At 32.0% G+C, this 17,092-nt stretch overlaps 1 protein-coding gene across 3 annotated transcripts in view; it reads left to right on the top strand.

Annotated features, from left to right (window-relative positions):
• PKHD1L1 (PKHD1 like 1) overlaps nt 1-17,092 on the top strand; it is a 168,776-nt gene that overhangs the window by 58,498 nt on the left and 93,186 nt on the right. For all 3 annotated transcript variants that reach the window (XM_074266929.1, XM_074266920.1, XM_074266936.1), the window contains exons 27-35: nt 50-155; nt 1,849-1,959; nt 4,168-4,332; nt 5,816-5,937; nt 8,095-8,227; nt 8,739-8,931; nt 9,562-9,704; nt 12,895-12,999; nt 15,304-15,492. In XM_074266929.1, coding sequence (XP_074123030.1) covers nt 50-155; nt 1,849-1,959; nt 4,168-4,332; nt 5,816-5,937; nt 8,095-8,227; nt 8,739-8,931; nt 9,562-9,704; nt 12,895-12,999; nt 15,304-15,492 — 1,267 coding nt within the window. The remainder of the gene's footprint in view (nt 1-49; nt 156-1,848; nt 1,960-4,167; nt 4,333-5,815; nt 5,938-8,094; nt 8,228-8,738; nt 8,932-9,561; nt 9,705-12,894; nt 13,000-15,303; nt 15,493-17,092) is intronic.

The following is a 17,092-nucleotide window of genomic DNA, read 5'->3' as shown; positions in this document are numbered from 1 at the left end:
AAGAATAGTATTAAGTATGATTTATAACCCTATAAATTTTTATTTGAAGGTTCAAGTTTATATCAATGAACTTCCAGCTAAATGTTCTGGTAACTGTGGATATAAATGGGATCCACTGAGCACTCCCACAATTTTGGCCACAAGTCCTACCCAAGGTAACTTCCTCTTATGTTTTATATTTGTTATAGGAGGACCATTAATACTAAATGGTTAACTCAATTGAAAATTGTATATAACAATGTTACTCTAAAGAGTCATGCAGTCCACATATGCTAGAAAATTCATGAGAGCATGAAGTCCTTTGAGCAAAAAATGTAATGTAGGATTAATGATTTGTCATTGAAAATAGACCTCCTTTTGAAGCTAAACCCACTACTTTGTGTATCTCTACTTTCAATCAGGCAAAATTTCTTTCTTTTAAATTTTATTCCATGCACTGAAGTATCTTCTTTCATCCATGCTGGTTATTACATTAATTAGCATCTCTTCATCTGTTAACATTTTTCTAGTGCATTTATTATTTAAGGGATCATAATATAAGTTGTATCTCATAAAAAGCAATAATGAGGTTAGAGAAATGATGAATGAGTGGAACCAGAATTATTACTGGAGAGCAGTAGAGCACACATTTTATCTTTTCATCAAAGAAACGTTTTGATAGTGCTTAGAAAAAAATGAAGTGTAATTTGTGTCTGCCTAATGTTTCCCAGAATTAAAATAACATAGCATTAGTATTATAAAGAAGAAAGAGAATTCCCCCCCCCTTTTTTTTTTAAAGAAATACCATTAAGTCAGTTTGGTTAGTAGAAAAACATTTCCCATTTTCTTGGATGAAGTGCCTTATCCTGTCACCCTTATTTTATGCTATTTTTACATTAGTTATGAGAAAAGTTTGACATTTTTACAAGTAGTGCATCTTTCTGGGGGAAATAATGTATTTTTTAGGACTTTGGTAAGTAATTCAACTCACTTCAAGATAATTCATGTTATCCAAACTTCCCCATAGAATTGACATGGTGTGCTTTGAGTTCATTATTACCTTTTAATTTCTTGTGCTTGTTTTCGCATCTATCCCTTTTATTTGATACTATATTTAATTTTTTATATTGATTTAGACATAATTATGTTCTTTTGGGGACTTCTTTCTAGAAGAAAGTTCCTGAGGAACTAAGAGGTTCAGTGCTAAGTCATTATCACTAAGAATGTTATACGCAGGATTTGAATCCTGGTCTTTGCTGGTTCCAGGGCTTCCCTCTTTCTATTACTACATTATGCCAAGCTGCCTCTCTATTTTAATTATATTAGTATATTTGATAAATAGCTAACTCTAAAGCCAGGAAGATCTGAATTCAAACCACACCTCCAATACATACTGATTGTGTGACCATGGGGATACCATTTAAATTCTATGTTCTAGTAGTAGGTGCCTACCTATATCAAAGGAGGGAGTTTCCTTATTTGGCAATCCATTGTACCAATAAATCTGCAAATTCAGTTCCTGTCCCTAAGCCTATATTCAAAATAGGAAAACAGTTTCTTCCACTATAAATATAATTTTTAATCAACTTCCTAAAGAAATAATCTTTCTTCTCTTTATCAAGTATTTAGTTTATATCTTTTCATTTCTATTAAATTCTTTGCTGTCATTCTTCAGTGTAAGTATATATAAGATTATACATTGAGTAAAGTAATCAGCATTTTTATTGCATCTATATATATACATATTAATTTCTGATTAGATTTATTTTTTGTTTCATTGTTTATATTTTAATGCAATTTTTCCTCCACTAAAATGTGATTTGATAATTTCAAAATCTTTTTTTTAACATTTTAATTTAATCTTCCCAGGTTCATATGAAGAAAAAACAATTCTAACAATATCAGGATCTGGATTCTCTTCAAATCCAGCAACATCAGTTACTATTGGTTCAGTAGATTGTCCTATTCTTTCTGTTAATGGTAAGCCACATACTTTTGACATAAAAATTTTAAGATAAATCAAATCAATTTGGTATCTTAAAATAATGATTTTTCTGTAGGGGTAAGATGAAATTGTAAATGTTTTAGATTATGTCTTTCCTCTTTCCATTTAGATTCCAATATTAAACTTAACTCTTTAGTGTAATGGATGGAAATCTTGACCTCTGTGTTTTGCTGATTTCCTACTTCATAAAAACAATTAAAATCTTACTTTGTACCAGTTGTATCTTAACACCAGTATGGAAGAATTGCTGTACTGGATCTGCCCTATTGTTTTTCTTGCTGTGCCCAGTATTTTTCTCTAACAATGGCATTATGAGACATGCTATAATATTACACAGCTAACATAATAGCTAACATTTTTATTTATACGGCTTTTATATGCTATCTCATTTTATTTTCACAACCATTTTATGAAGTCACTGCTATTGCTGCAATTATTTTATAAATGAGGAAGTTGAGGCTGAGAAGTTAAATGATTTACTCAGGGTCACACAACTAATAAATATCAGAGGCAAGATTCAAACTTGGGTCTTCCAGATTCTGAGTCCAGCATTCTGTGTGTTGTACCACCTAGCTGCCTCATCTAACTTTTACCCCCTTTAATTCCCACCCCCAACTTTGTCTCTTAACAGACCATTATGAATCTCTAATTAAATTTTGTTTTTAGTAATCTTGTAGTGCTATGCTAGAATGACACCATTGTGGTAGAAGTAAATTGAGAGAATTTGGAGGGAGGGAGAATAAATTTAAAAATTGGGTTGTGAAAGAGAGGAGAATGATAACTTAAGGTAATAAGGTTATGGCAAGGTTTGGAGGTATCCCTATATAGAGTAAAGGATACAATATGCAATACAATGCAAGGATACAATAAGAAGAAAATTGATTAAACATTTCTGTAATTTTAACTATCAGAAGTTATTGGTTTGCTTTTTTTAAATATCAAAAATGTCACATTCTTTAAGGAAATACAAGAAACTTGCCATTTTTGTTTTGTTTTGTTTTTAGGGGGAAATATAAAGTGCTTAGCATATTTAGGGTACATGTTAACTTCTTTAACAATTAAAAACAATAATCGTAAATTTATATATGCATATCTGTAGACAGAAGGTAAGAATTAGTGAATTTTAAAAAAAAGTATACGTTAAAAAACCATACAAATATACGTTAAAAAACCATACAAACCCCACAAATGTTTATTTATCTTAAATATTCTTTAACATAAATTTTTGGAAAAATATTCATTTCTCAAGTGATCTCTTTAATAATTTTAAGTTTAATCCCTTAATTTAACATTCTGGAATTTGATGAACAAGTTTGTTTGCCCTTTGCTACATGTGGGTCTTATGATTTTTATAGATTTTGACCATCTCCCTTATCTCATATGTTTAGAGATACAAAATGATTTTTAGTCTACCCTCAAAAGCAATCTCCACTTGATTGTTTTGGTTGCCTTTCTCTAGATTTGATTCAGCAGTATGTTATCTTCTTGTAGATACGAGCAGAAATGGACACTGTATTTCAGTCATGATTCACCATAATTCTATACAAAGAGATACCTATGTCTATGGTTTTTAGTGCTTTTCCTGATAATTCCCAGCATTATTTTGTCTCTCTGACTATAATAATATGATGCATTGCTATATCAGAGGTCGCCAAACCAATGTACCTTACAAAGTATGCTATCTCTTTTCACTAAATTCAATGAAGCCTTTTTTTCAATTTGACTACTAGAGTCTCTGTGTGTATTTGCTGCTTGAAACTTACTTTACAAAAAACAGTAAGTTGGTTGAGAATACATTTTTTACTGAAGATGTTCTGTTTGCAATTTTTCATTGGAGTAAATAGCTTATTAGTTTCCATGGAACTTCTGATACTAGATAATTTATAAGTCTTAATGCACTTTTAAACTTCAATGACTATTTAAAAGCTATTTTAATAACACCTACCTCCCAGGGTTGTTGCTTTACAAATACTTATTAAAGCTATTAAAGTACTAAGACTTGTGAAATAGCCTGTACTTTGGCAGCAAATGTTTGTAAAAAATTTATATCGTTAATAGGAAGGCATGAAATACATCATCTTATATGGGGTAATAGTGCAAGACATGTCAGGGCATAATATGAAAAATAAACATTTCTTTAATTTTAGCAGGCAAAAAGTAATTATTTCTTTTTTTAACTTAAGAAAATGAAATCAAATGTCATATCCTTACTGGAAAAGCAGGAAACTTTCCAATTGCTGTTTCTGTAGCTGAAATGGGACTTGCAGTCCATTCAGGGGGAGAAATATTTAACTTCACCTATAACAGTCAGATCTTGCATATCTGGCCAGCTTCAGGGAGCCTTGAAGGTAATTGTACTGAATTGAAAGATTGTTCATATGTTTTCTTTCACTTTGTTTGATATTCTTAGAAAAGAGTAAAAAAAAAGCCACCCAAAAGTTTCCATGAGCAGAACAAATCAAAGCATCTCTTTTAAAATATCTTCTTGATTTTCTAATTACAAATAGCATGAACTGAATATGAATGAATGACTGAGTTTTACTTTCAAAACATAACTACTTATTATTGATATTCTCATTTAGTAATACCACCTGACACACATAGTACTTTAAGGTTTCTAGATTTCTCATATGTTGTCTCATTTCATGCCAACAACATCCACTTGAGGTAGGATATTAATAAATGTCATTAATAAATTAAAGGTGTTAATTATCCTCATTTTACAGATGAGAAAATGAAACTTAGTTGAATCAATTTGTCCATGTTCATAAAGTTAATGTAATATGGACTCAAGTCTCTCCTAATTCTAATTTCAGTGTTCTATGTCATCACTTTGCCTTTCAATTTATATAGCAACACTATTATTTATTACATGTTTTGTATCAATATCATCTGCTGTGTTGAAAGGATTAATTTATTATCAATCTATGTATCAGCAACTCTTCTTTTCATAGAAAAGTGTAGTGTGCCTGAGTTGTATCGTAGCAACAAAACTCTTATGATTAAACTACTACTACTGCTGTTGCTATCACTACAACTACCACCAATAATAATAATAACAATAATAATAGTAATAGTAATTAACAATAACAACAACTAGTATTATTGCTAGCGATCTACTATGTTAAGTGCTTTAAAAAATCCCATTTCATCCTCACAACCTGGAAGGCAAATAGTATTTATTATTCCCCTTTTTAGTTAAAACATTAAATGACTTGCTCAAAATCACACAGCTAGGAAACATCTGAAGCCATATAGAACTCAGGTCTTTTAGACTTTTCAATCAGTGCTCTATCTACTATGCCAACTAACTAACAAGAGACAGGAAAATAGAACAAAACATAAGAAGGGAAAAAAAAACCCCTTTTTTTTTCTTTTTTCCTTCCTTTGTTCCTTCCTTCTTTCCTTTTCTTTCCTTTCTTTTCTTCTTTCCCTTCTTCCTCCTTTTTTATCTGCTTAGTTCTAAATTTCAATCAGTTTCACAAAATTTGGGAGATTGATAGTAGCAAGTATTAATTTAGTCTTGTCTCCTAGCTATAGTAGGTATCCAGGTATGCTCTGGATCCCCCAGAATAGTGATGAAAAGTCTTGGTGGTTCATTGCAGCATACTTTCTTCCCAGATTGCCATATTCTATACATTCATCTCTAGACTTTTCCTGCTGTCCCCAATTCAGTACTTCCAGATTTCAGAGTATAAGTCCATGACAGCATATAATTTATTGTAAGCCTATTTAATGCATCATATCAAGATAATGCTTTAGACTTATATTATCTTGCATTTCCCTTTTTTAAAAACTTGATTCTCTCCACTATTCCCCTTCCTTTTGTAGGAGGCACTCTGCTGACATTGTCTGGATTTGGCTTTGCTGAAGATTCCAAGATACTAGTAGGAAATAAAAGCTGTAATGTGATTAAGGGAAATTTGAATGAGATAAAATGCAGAACTCCAAAGGTAAACTACTAGTTCCTCACCTTTTTCTAATGCAATAAATGATTCCTTGATTTTAAGAGGTGGGAGGAATGGCTCTGCTTGCAATAATAGCTATGAGACATGATATGAAATAACACAATCCTAGCAATTACCTCAGTCACAGAATTAGAGGAGTTACACATTGGTGAAAGTCTTAATGTAAAGAAAATGTTTCTATATGTGTTAAAAATATTCACAATCACAACTGAAAATCTTGACCTCATAGAATTTGACATGTTAGAGGGGAGAATTTTATTTAACTTAAAACCAAATTTCATGACACATAAGAATAATACCAAATTGCATGAGACAAGGACTAAAACAAGATATACCAGGTCAAATGCCAAACTTCAGTCAACACAACACAAGCTTAGTAGTGTTGATCTTTTTGAATGGAAGATAATAATAAGGCTGTTTTACACTAATAGTGTTTTAAGGACACAGAACACTTTCTTTTTAAATTTTTTTTATTATAGTTTTTATTTACCAGATATATACATGGGTAATTTTACAGCATTGACAATTGCCAAACCTTTTGTTCCAATTTTTCCACGTCTTCCCCCCCCCCCAGATGGCAGGTTGACCAATATATATTACATATGTTAAAGTATAAAGTAAATACAATATATGTATACAAGTCCAAATAGTTATTTTTCTGTACAAAAAGAATTGGACTTTGAAATAGTATACAATTAGCCTGACACAGAACACTTTCTTCAGAACAACCTGTAAAAGAGAGTTTCAATGATTTTCCCATTAAATGCATTTGATAACTGAGGACCAGAAAGATGAAGTGACTTTCTCATGGTCACATGAATACCCACTTTTAATTGCAACTCATGAGGTTTTTCCAAAAAAAATTTGAAAGTGGACCACTGTTTTTAACATGAACATCTGAATGGTAGAGAAATAAAAAAGCTGACTTTTAAAAATCATACCAATATTCATCAATAATAATTTGTTTAACGCACATTTTGTATAGAATACTGAATCAGCAGATGTAAAGAGCATTTTTTCACTTGGAATTGAGCCAATACCATAAAATGTTTCCATTTGTCTCAAGTGGTGATCTTGATTCCTTAGAATGGGATCAGTTAAAAAAAAATGAAAGCAGTTAGGAAGCAGTAGGAAATGAAAGCAGTAGGAAATTCATAAGTCACATTCAAGCATACTGACATTTGGAGGAAAAGTCAAAACTTTTTGCTTTCAAGCTACTTCATACATATTAAAATCATATCTAGAAAATTTAGATTATGACAGATTTTTAAGATCCTTGCAGGTAGATAAACTGCAAGATCATTTTTGTAAATCCTTTCAACCTAGTTCTACAGAGTTGATATTTAATAAATGGTTGTTGAGTGAATGAATATGAATATTATTTCCATTGTAAATTTTCTGGTTCAGTGACAAATTTAAATTCAATTATGTATTTTTAAAAACTCAGTTCAATAGAACTAGCTTTTCTTATATTGATTATGAATTAAATGTAAATTATTCTTTTAAAAACAATTGTATAAGGGTATATATTGTTTCTGTATTTCATATATGTATCATGTTAAAAGAAAAAATTCTGAGTTTTGTCTGTTGTCTAAGTTAGGGGGAGCAAGCTCAGAAATGTGAGCTAAGTGTGGAGCACTGTCTACACCTACACAATTCAAATACATTCTGGTTAAATTGTTCTACTTTTACTTTCTCCACACAGCAATACATCTCCTGCCTCCATCCTTTTCAAAGACTACACTCCATCCTCAGAATGCTCTCCCTCTTCACCTTTGCTTCTTGGAATCCCTAGTTCCATTGAAATCTTTGTACAATTATTACCTCTATAAACAAGATCTTTCTCTTTCAACAGTTGTCCCAACATCATAACTTTGTATTTACTCTACACATGTCTATTATTTACTACATCTGTGTTATCTCTCCCGTATCCTCCCTCCCCCTACCCCCCCCAAAAGATGATAAGTTCCATGAGGGTAAGGCTTCTTTTATTTTTTATCTTAGTGCAGTACTAGGTAGGTGCCTGACAAATGAATGTCTTTTGAACTGGAAGGAAATAACTGACTTGAATATTTCTAGTTGATTTCATTTAAAAAGTTGACATTTTCCAGTTATTTATGATGTGTTTCTTTTGAATTTTAGGGAGCTGAGGGAACTTTTGATGTTACTGTTATAACCAATGGACAACATGCAAGTGCTAATTCTGCTTTTAGTTACAACATCTCACAGACTCCCACTATAATGTACTTTAGTCCTAAAACACGAATGCTGCTGGGTAAGAAAATGTTTCATAAGATCAAAGAAGTCTTGCGTATAGATTACTTTAAAAGAAAAGCTACTGCTATGTATTTCACTTGAAATTTTATCACAAATTCTATGCCCATAATTCACTTTAATCCATGGTATTAGAATAGAAATGTTTAAATATTTTAGATTTCCTTTTTATTCCCTAGGTAAAATAGCAAAGGAAAGAGTTGAGTGACATTCTTTATCAGAATGTTCAATCAAATGGCTAAACTCCTTGATTGATTTTGTAATTGCCTCCAAAAAATTTAGAACTTTCCAGACATTATAGCAACTGTTATTTTCTGTGCAATGATCAGTGTGAAGGGAAGCCTCATCATGAAGCTAGCTACCAGTTAGGAGAGGAATTCTTTGGACATAATAAACCATAAAAGATGAATAGGTTAAATCTTATTTCTTATACATGATGCAAATTTTGAATTTGATATTCTTCTGGTCTTTCTTAAAACTTGAAACTGTTTTTTCTCCATTTGAAATAATAGGCAAAGTAAATTTAACTATTAAGGGCTATAATTTTGGAAACGAACACTCACAGAACATGGTACATGTTGGAAGAACAAATTGCACTATTCTTCATTGGAACTTCACAGATATCACATGTCTTCTACCCAAATTATCTCCTGGAAACTATGACATTTGTGTAGAGGTTGGAAACTGGGGATTTGCATCACCAAGGTACAAGTTATGAATTTGAGTTTCTCAAAAAATAAGAATACTCTCTATTTTGTACCTGAGCAAAATGAAACTCGGGAAATTGAAGTGAATCAATGATACACTTCACATAAAATTTAAAATCTCCACAGTCTCAAATTCAGAATTCTTCCTATTTGATATTTATAAAAATAAGAAATTCATATTGATATGCTTGTTATTTATAGATTGCTAAATGAGCAATCATAAGGACATGTAGATTTCTAGTTGTCTCTAATGGTAGCATTGATTCTAGTATTATCTTGAGAATAATGAGAATGGTTTTAATTTTATATATTTGTACATATGTTGTCATTTCAATTATTTGATCCATTTTTTATTATAAAAGACCCAGAGTGTACCTCAGAAGCAATAACTTGGTTCTATATTTTCTGTTTGTGTATATATGTACATATATATATATATGCATACATATATATATATACAAATATATAAATTTATGTGTGGGTATAAAATCATTATATTTTAAACTAATAAATAATTAAGTATTTTCATCTCTACCCTTCTGTCTTAAAATATGTATTTCATGAAAAAATTTAGTAATATGAGCCCATGGAATATTCAATTTTTAAAATCTTTATTTTTCTTTTATAGTGAAGAATTAAATGTTTCCATACAGTATATTTTGCAAGTGACTAATATATTTCCACAGAAAGGCTCATTATATGGTGGTACTGAAATCACTTTAATGGGCTTTGGATTCAGCACAATACCAGATGAAAATAATGTGTTCTTTGGTAAGGTTTTTCATTATTCTTTGGAAGAATCCTTTTAATTGTATTTTTTTATCAAGATAGTTGGAACATGTAAGCAAAGCCAGCATGCATTTTTTTAATAACATGAATACTGTGTAGTCATGAGATTTAATTTTCTTTTTATGTAATCATTTATTTTTGATAGATAGACTTGCCTTAGTTCATTCATTCATGGGGTAATAATTTACTGAATATATACTATACAGAGAACACCAAATCAAAAGAGAATAACTCCCTATCTTAACAGGAATCAAAATAATCACTAACTTAGAAGTAGATAGAAACATTATTGGATTTGAAGTTATAGGGCCTAGATAAAAAAATTCTAACTCTATGTAACATTGGGTAAATTATTTCACTTTTGTGAATCTCAATTTCCTCATCTGTAAAATGGTGGGGGTGAAACTAGATAATAAATTACATAATTATAAAATCTTGGAGTTATAATATACCTTAAAGTCATTTAATTTAATCTGTATTTAACCAAAGATATCTTCAAAATAGAAGTCTCAAACATATTGCTCAACATTCCAGAGTGCTACAAAGCCAATTAAAATATAATTAGGAAATACTTAAAATGGATAAAAATACAATAAAACACTGTTAATATTAATTTGAGACTTCCAAAGTAAATATAAAGATGCAGAGATACTTCTCTATGGTTTATTCTCATTTTTCCCTGCGATTTGAATTTGATACCACTCTATTGCATAGCCAGTAAGTGTTTTTCCAGCCTTTCTTAAAAGACTTAATATCAGGGAAAGCACATACCTTCCCAAGCAAGAAAAACTATTTACTATTTTGAATATCTCTAGTTATTAGGAAGGTTTCTGTTATATCAAACATCAGTCTTCCTGCTTTTGCTTATAAATTTCATATTTAACTCCCATTTACAAATGAAAAAGATGTATCGGATCTCACAGAAAATATGAATCCCAAATGGGAAAAATAGACTATTAATAGAGCATTAATATGAGGAACATGGGTCCAGTTTAATTGAAGCATATTAAAATTAGAAGCATATTAAAAAGTCATAGAATCTGTATTTCAGGGTTGAACAGGATTTTAGCAATTCATATCTGAAAAAGAATCCCCTCTATTATCTGCCCCCAAATGGTTAGTCTATACTCAGACTTCTAGAAACAAGGATCCCCACTATCTTCTGAGACAGCCTACTCTATTTTGAAATGGTTCAAATTGTTAGAAAGTTTTTTCTGAAATAAGTCCTAAATTTCCTCTCCATTTTTCCTATTTCTGTCCTCTGGGAACAAACTAATCCCTCATTAACATGACAGCCCTTCAGGTACTTCAACCTAGATATTGTGTCCCTTAGTGATAACCCTTTTGATTTTAGTGCCTTCCCTTTGTCATTTCCAAATTATCTTTTTTGCACATAATAATTGGTTTGCTGTTTCCCCATTGTGAACTTCTCAAAAGCAGAGAGCTTTTATCATTCTTTGAATCTCCAATGTTTCACACAATACTCGCCATATAGTAAGTCCTTAATATATTTGTTGACTGACTGACTTATCTTTCAACTAAGTATCCTTAATTCCTTCAACTTATCTCTACATAATATAAACTTCACAATCTTCAACATGCTGACTTTGTTCATCTTAATGCTCTCCAGATTATTGGTGTTCTTCCTGAAGTGTGATGTCCAGAACTTTAAAAACTTCTTTAGATAAAGTCTGAAAAGGACAGACTATACAGCAGGATAATCATAGTCTTATTCTTGGAATTTATGTTTCTTATATTAAACCTTACTTGATCCCCTTTAATGCTAGTTAGCCTTTCCTCTGAAATTATCTCTAGTTTAATCCTCTCTATATCTTCATTTGTGCATGATTGCTTTTATGTTGTCCCTCCCATTGCACTGTGAGCACTTTAAAAACTGTAGTTTGTCTTTTCTTTTTGTGTATTTAGCAAAGTTCTTAGCATTTAAGAGAAGGAACTAATAATAAATTCTTATTGACTGAATAACTCTTATTTCTTTTAGAAACAATTTATCATCTCTGATACCATTCAGTGTGGAAAAACATTGCCCAAGCCTCCTCCCCCCCCTCCCCCCCCCGCCCCCTTAGAAGAAAGACTATCATTCATTCTGAACATAGATAGTAATCTCTTGATTGTGGCAAAAATAAATAAATAAATAAATATTGCACACATAAGCAAGTCTCTGAAAGATTTTCCTGCTCTACATACTTGCCAAAAGTAATTTCTTTAGTAGTTGTCTTTTAAACTGTTTGAGGATCCTACAATTCATTTTCAAATGTTGTTCAACTTTTACAGATTCTTTAGTACTTGAAAACCAGCTACAAATTCCTTCAGTTTTTTTTACTTTGCCTCCTTTTTTTTCTTCGCCTCCTTCCCTCTCTTTTCTTCCCTCCTTCAATTCTGGTCATTTATTTTACTTCTCTTTGAATCCTTCATCTGTATCTGTTTTTCTCACTTCTCCTGATCTTAGATTCTTCTCCTCAATCCTTGTACTTCAGTCTGAGTCCTCCTAAAGCAGGGGTGGGGAATCTCTGGTCCTCTGTTTAAGGCCCATGAATTATTTACATATCATTTGCATAATTAAAATAATCAACTGCAGGTGATTGTGAGCTGAAAGTTAAGTAGAACAACCTCCCACTCCTTGAGTTCTATAAATTAATGGTTTTGTATGGCCCACAATTGATGTTTATAAATATCCAAATGCCTCTTGGCAGAAAAAAGGATCTCCTTCCCTGTCTTAAAGAATAAATCTCTTTTTCTTTGTCATCCTTCAGCTCATGCCCTTTTTCTTCAACTCTTCTTGAAATCCTCCTAAATTTCTTCTCCCTAAATCTAGTCTTTGATATTCTTCTAAGCCCTGAAACCACATCCACAGTTTGCTCTTATTCACCATCAATCCTTCTCCAGTCAGCCCTACTACTCAATCTTCTCCTTTAGAAACTAGAAGTAGAATGATCTCTAAGGTCCTGCCTTATATTCTATGTTAAAGTCTACATAACAAAAGTCTTGACACTTTGGGTGAAAATGTTTGGAAGATCTTCAATCTTAAGGAATTAGACCACAACTAATTTTTTGGCCAATATTTGTAAGATTTAAAAATCTCTGCACAATCCAATCAATATCTCTCCTTAAAACAGTTAACTAAAAAGGAATTCTATTTATTTGACCCTCCTAGGATCATTTCCTTGCAATGTGACATCCTCTTCAGAGAATAATATAACATGCATTCTTCATTCAACAAAGAATGTATTTAGAGTTACCAACCAAGGAGAAGATTCAGGTATGAATCCTACTAATAAGTTTTTAATTCATGTAGTTTCTCCTTCTTTTCTACCCTACATATCTTGCCTGGAACTAACTTCAAGAATATACAGAATCTGTTGTTTCATCAATATGGACCTGTTCTCCCAACACAAGCTCAATTTCTTTGTACCTTGAGATAGAGGCATCAAACATGCAGCCTACAACACTCTGGAATGCAGTCTCAACCATATTGAAATGTAATTTGGAAATATTTAACACAATAAGTAAAAATGCAATAAAACACAAATAATATGAATTTGAGGTTTTCTAAGTCAATATACACCTCAAAGGGATGTGTGGTTTATGTATAGTTTAGTACCCTTCATCTCTATTTGAGTTTGACACTGCTACTTTGGGAAATAAGGTCAAAAGTTGTCGTGGCCCAGAAATTCATAACATTAAGGCCAGTCTTGCAATGATCGTTGACTAGTTGATACTCAAAACCTTTCTATATTATTAGTTAAACAGAGGTGATTCCATCCCTCTGAACATGTACTCTGATTTTGTGGAAATAGTCATGTATCTTGGTGTCTTGTTGAGAAAATTCAGGAACTATGGCACTTAGCAGGTACTTAATAAATGTTGATTGAATGAGTGATTGAAAACCTTATTGGTCCCAATAACTGAGATTTGTGCCAAATAGGATAAGCCACTAAATGTGAAGCAGGGAAAAATTCTCAGGAAAGGATTTCTCCATTCCCCTCCCCCCCAACTCAACTTGATTGGCTATAAGAGAAAAAAGAGAATATCTCTTTTGGGACATCCATCTTCAGCTCTACCTTACACTTTCAACCAGAAAGACTTCAAACTAGAAGCACTATTATCTGCTAGGAACTCAGCTTAAACAAATTACTCAGGATAGGCGTTTTAATGAAGTCCTCAGAAATAAAAAAGATTACATTTCATTTTATCATACAACTTTTTGACAAAGTACTTTAAACTTAATTAAATTAAACAAATACTATCCAAAGGACTTTAAATTCATGCATGTCCTTTGACCTAACAACACTACTAGGCATGAACACCAAAAGAGAGTCAAAAAGTGTGTGTGGGGGGGGAGATGATCTATACATACAAAAAAAATTTATATCAGCTCTTAGGGCAAAAAATTGGAAATTGAGATGAATCACTTGGGGAATGGTTCAATAAAGTATGTGTTTGTGATGGAATATTGTTGTTCTATGTGAAATGATGAGCAGTATGCTCTTAGAAAAGAAACCTGAAACTTCTCCAAGAACTAGACAAAGTGAAATGTAATGTTCTGGAATGACCAGCTGCAAATGACTATTCTCTTCTCAGCAATACAGTGATCTACAACTACTCTGAAGGACTTATGATGAAAAATCCCCATTTCCAAAGAAGGAACTGATTAAGTTTGAATACAGATTGAAGCATAATCTCTCTCCCTTCCTCCCTTCCTCCCCCCTCCCTACTCAACTTTATTTTCTTGAGATTTTTTTTTTTTCTTTACAGGGGGAGATCTATGTTTTCTTTCACAACATGACTTCTTTGAAAAAAGTTTTGTATAAATTCACATGTGATTTCTAAATTGTAGATGGGGATAAGGGAGAGAACCTAAAACTCAAAAATATTAAAAAACAAATATAAAAAATTGCTTTAAATGTAACTAGGAAAAACTATCAAATAAATAAATGAGAAAAAAGAGGGGGAAAAACCAAATGCTATTACCTCCAGAAAATGAAACAATGGTAAAGATGATTCAAAAGTTGATATAGTTCTGGACCAGGGTGGTATGGCGGTATCAAGGTAGAGAAAAGAGATACATAAAATATGATATTATGCAGATAGAATGAATAAAACTTGTCAACAGTTGGGATATGAGGGATAAGAAAGAGAGAGGAGTAACCTAGGTTGTGAGCCTAGGTGACTGGAAAGAGAATTCTTAACTATAACAGGGAAGTTAGGTAGTGGGAGATTTGAGGGAAAATATAATGAGTTCAATTTTGGACATGTAGAAAATGTTCTAAATCTTATTGCTATTTGTGACTAAGTCTTTCAATTGCTTCCTGCTTTCCAGATGAAACCTCCTGATGATTCAGGCTTAATTAATCTTTTTGGTTCCCCATAGTTTCTCACCATCTTGACTCCTCTGATTTCAGCTTATTTTACCAAATAATTAAACTCTGTATGTGAGAAAGTTAGAATGTTAATTCTAAAATATTTTAAGCTCAGTAAACATTTATATTCAATAAAATTTTCATTCTTTTCTTTTCTTCTTTTTTTTTTCTCTTTTAAATGACCTTTCCCTTTTTGGTCCTAGTTTATGGAAAAGGGTATGCATGGTCTCCATCAGTCTTAAATATATCTGTGGGTGACATGGTGATATGGCAATGGCAAGCTCAGCCTTTCATCAGAGGAATAGGCTATCGAGTTTTTTCTGTTTCTAGTCCTGGAAATGTGATTTATGATGGCAAAGGATTTACTAGTGGAAACCAAAAAACTACGTCAGGTACGTTTCTGTCAATTTATAATGTGTATCTTCTTTAAATGTAAGAAGAAATCAATTTTGTTTAAATTGTGTGGTACAGTAACAGAAATTCATGATTTAGAGCCCAGGGGAACTGAGTTCAAATTTTAGCTCTGTCACTACCCACAAGGCTTTAAATTTTTCTGGATTTGTCTTTTCATCAGGAAAATTAGGGAAGTAGACTAGGAAACCTCCTATGATTGATCCTAAATCTTAAGTACATTTTCATTGATCCTTACGAAAGGACTTAAGACATTATCCTCTAAATTGATGCAAGAACTACTTCTGACAACATTCCATACCATAACATTCGGTGTGTCTATCACTACTAGGAAAGGCTTCTGGTGCTGAAGTGAACTCACAACCTTGTAAATATGTCAGTTTCATTTTTAGACTGCTCTCATTGCTTAAAATATCTTCATTATGTGAAATTGAAGTCTGTACTGCTAAAAAAAATTACTACTCATTGGTCCTAATTATGTCCTTTAAGATGATGCTCAATTGAATATCTCACTGCTTTTCTACATGAAAGCACTTTAAATATTTGGAAACAACTATTTTGATGTTTCTCTTATGATGTCTGGAGCTTTCAAACACTTCCTGATAAGTATACGTCAGCTTTAAAGGATTTCATAGATATATAGCCTAAGATATGTGTGAGGTATTGTACATTCATACACTTCAATTCCAATTCCAGGAAGCTACAGAATTCAACCCTAGTGTCAGGAAGCCAAGACTTCATCTTTTGTACTCTTTCTAATTAATTGTACTTAACGTTTCTAGAAGAATGTGTGTCCAATTTTTATCTTTTCTATGCTTCATTTTAATTATTAGCAATTTTTCCTTCTCACAGATTCTAAGGGTTAAAAATCCTCACTAGTCAACTAATTCAACTTGTCCATCAGTAATATTTATATATATATATATATTTATATTTATATATATTACTCAAATAGAAACAGATCCTTCCTGGACACATATTGGTTTAGAAAACCAAAAATTAACATTATGTTGATTTATTTATTTATTTTGTGAACATTTCAGAATTCTATTTTGATCTGTGTATATCAGTGGGCTGTGTGAGACAGCAAACTGTATATGTAATACCTCTGTTGTACATAACTAAGACTTCCCTCTGCCAGGAAACATCCTAACTTTGTTCTTTGGACCGGACATTTTTGCCTTCCTTTGTATACAATCATAGTGCTTAGCACAGTACCTGGCACAAAGTGCTTACTAAATATTTGCTTACAGACTGCTTTAAAACTTTCAGTGAGGGAGAGTCCATTACCATCTAAGACAACCAACAAGCTTTACCAATGCAGCTTCCAAACAAATCTAATGTCCAGAATGCTCTATCTTCACAGCTACTACTCCTGACCTATCTGACTTCAATTCCCAATTAAAATCCCATCTTCTACAGGAAGCTTTCTCTAACCCTTCTTAATTTCAGTACCTTCTCTTTGTTGATTATTTCCCATTTATCCTATAAATAGTTTGCTTTGTATATATCTGATTCCATATGGTCTCTCTCATTAGATTGTAAGGTCCTTGAGGGCAGGGACTGTTTTTTGCCTTTTTT

Source organism: Sminthopsis crassicaudata, chromosome 1 (assembly GCF_048593235.1).
Source record: "Sminthopsis crassicaudata isolate SCR6 chromosome 1, ASM4859323v1, whole genome shotgun sequence".
In the NCBI taxonomy this organism is placed as follows: Eukaryota; Metazoa; Chordata; class Mammalia; order Dasyuromorphia; family Dasyuridae; genus Sminthopsis; species Sminthopsis crassicaudata.
The sequence above is the reverse complement of the archived record's forward strand: the minus strand, read 5'-3'. Positions and strand labels throughout refer to the sequence as shown.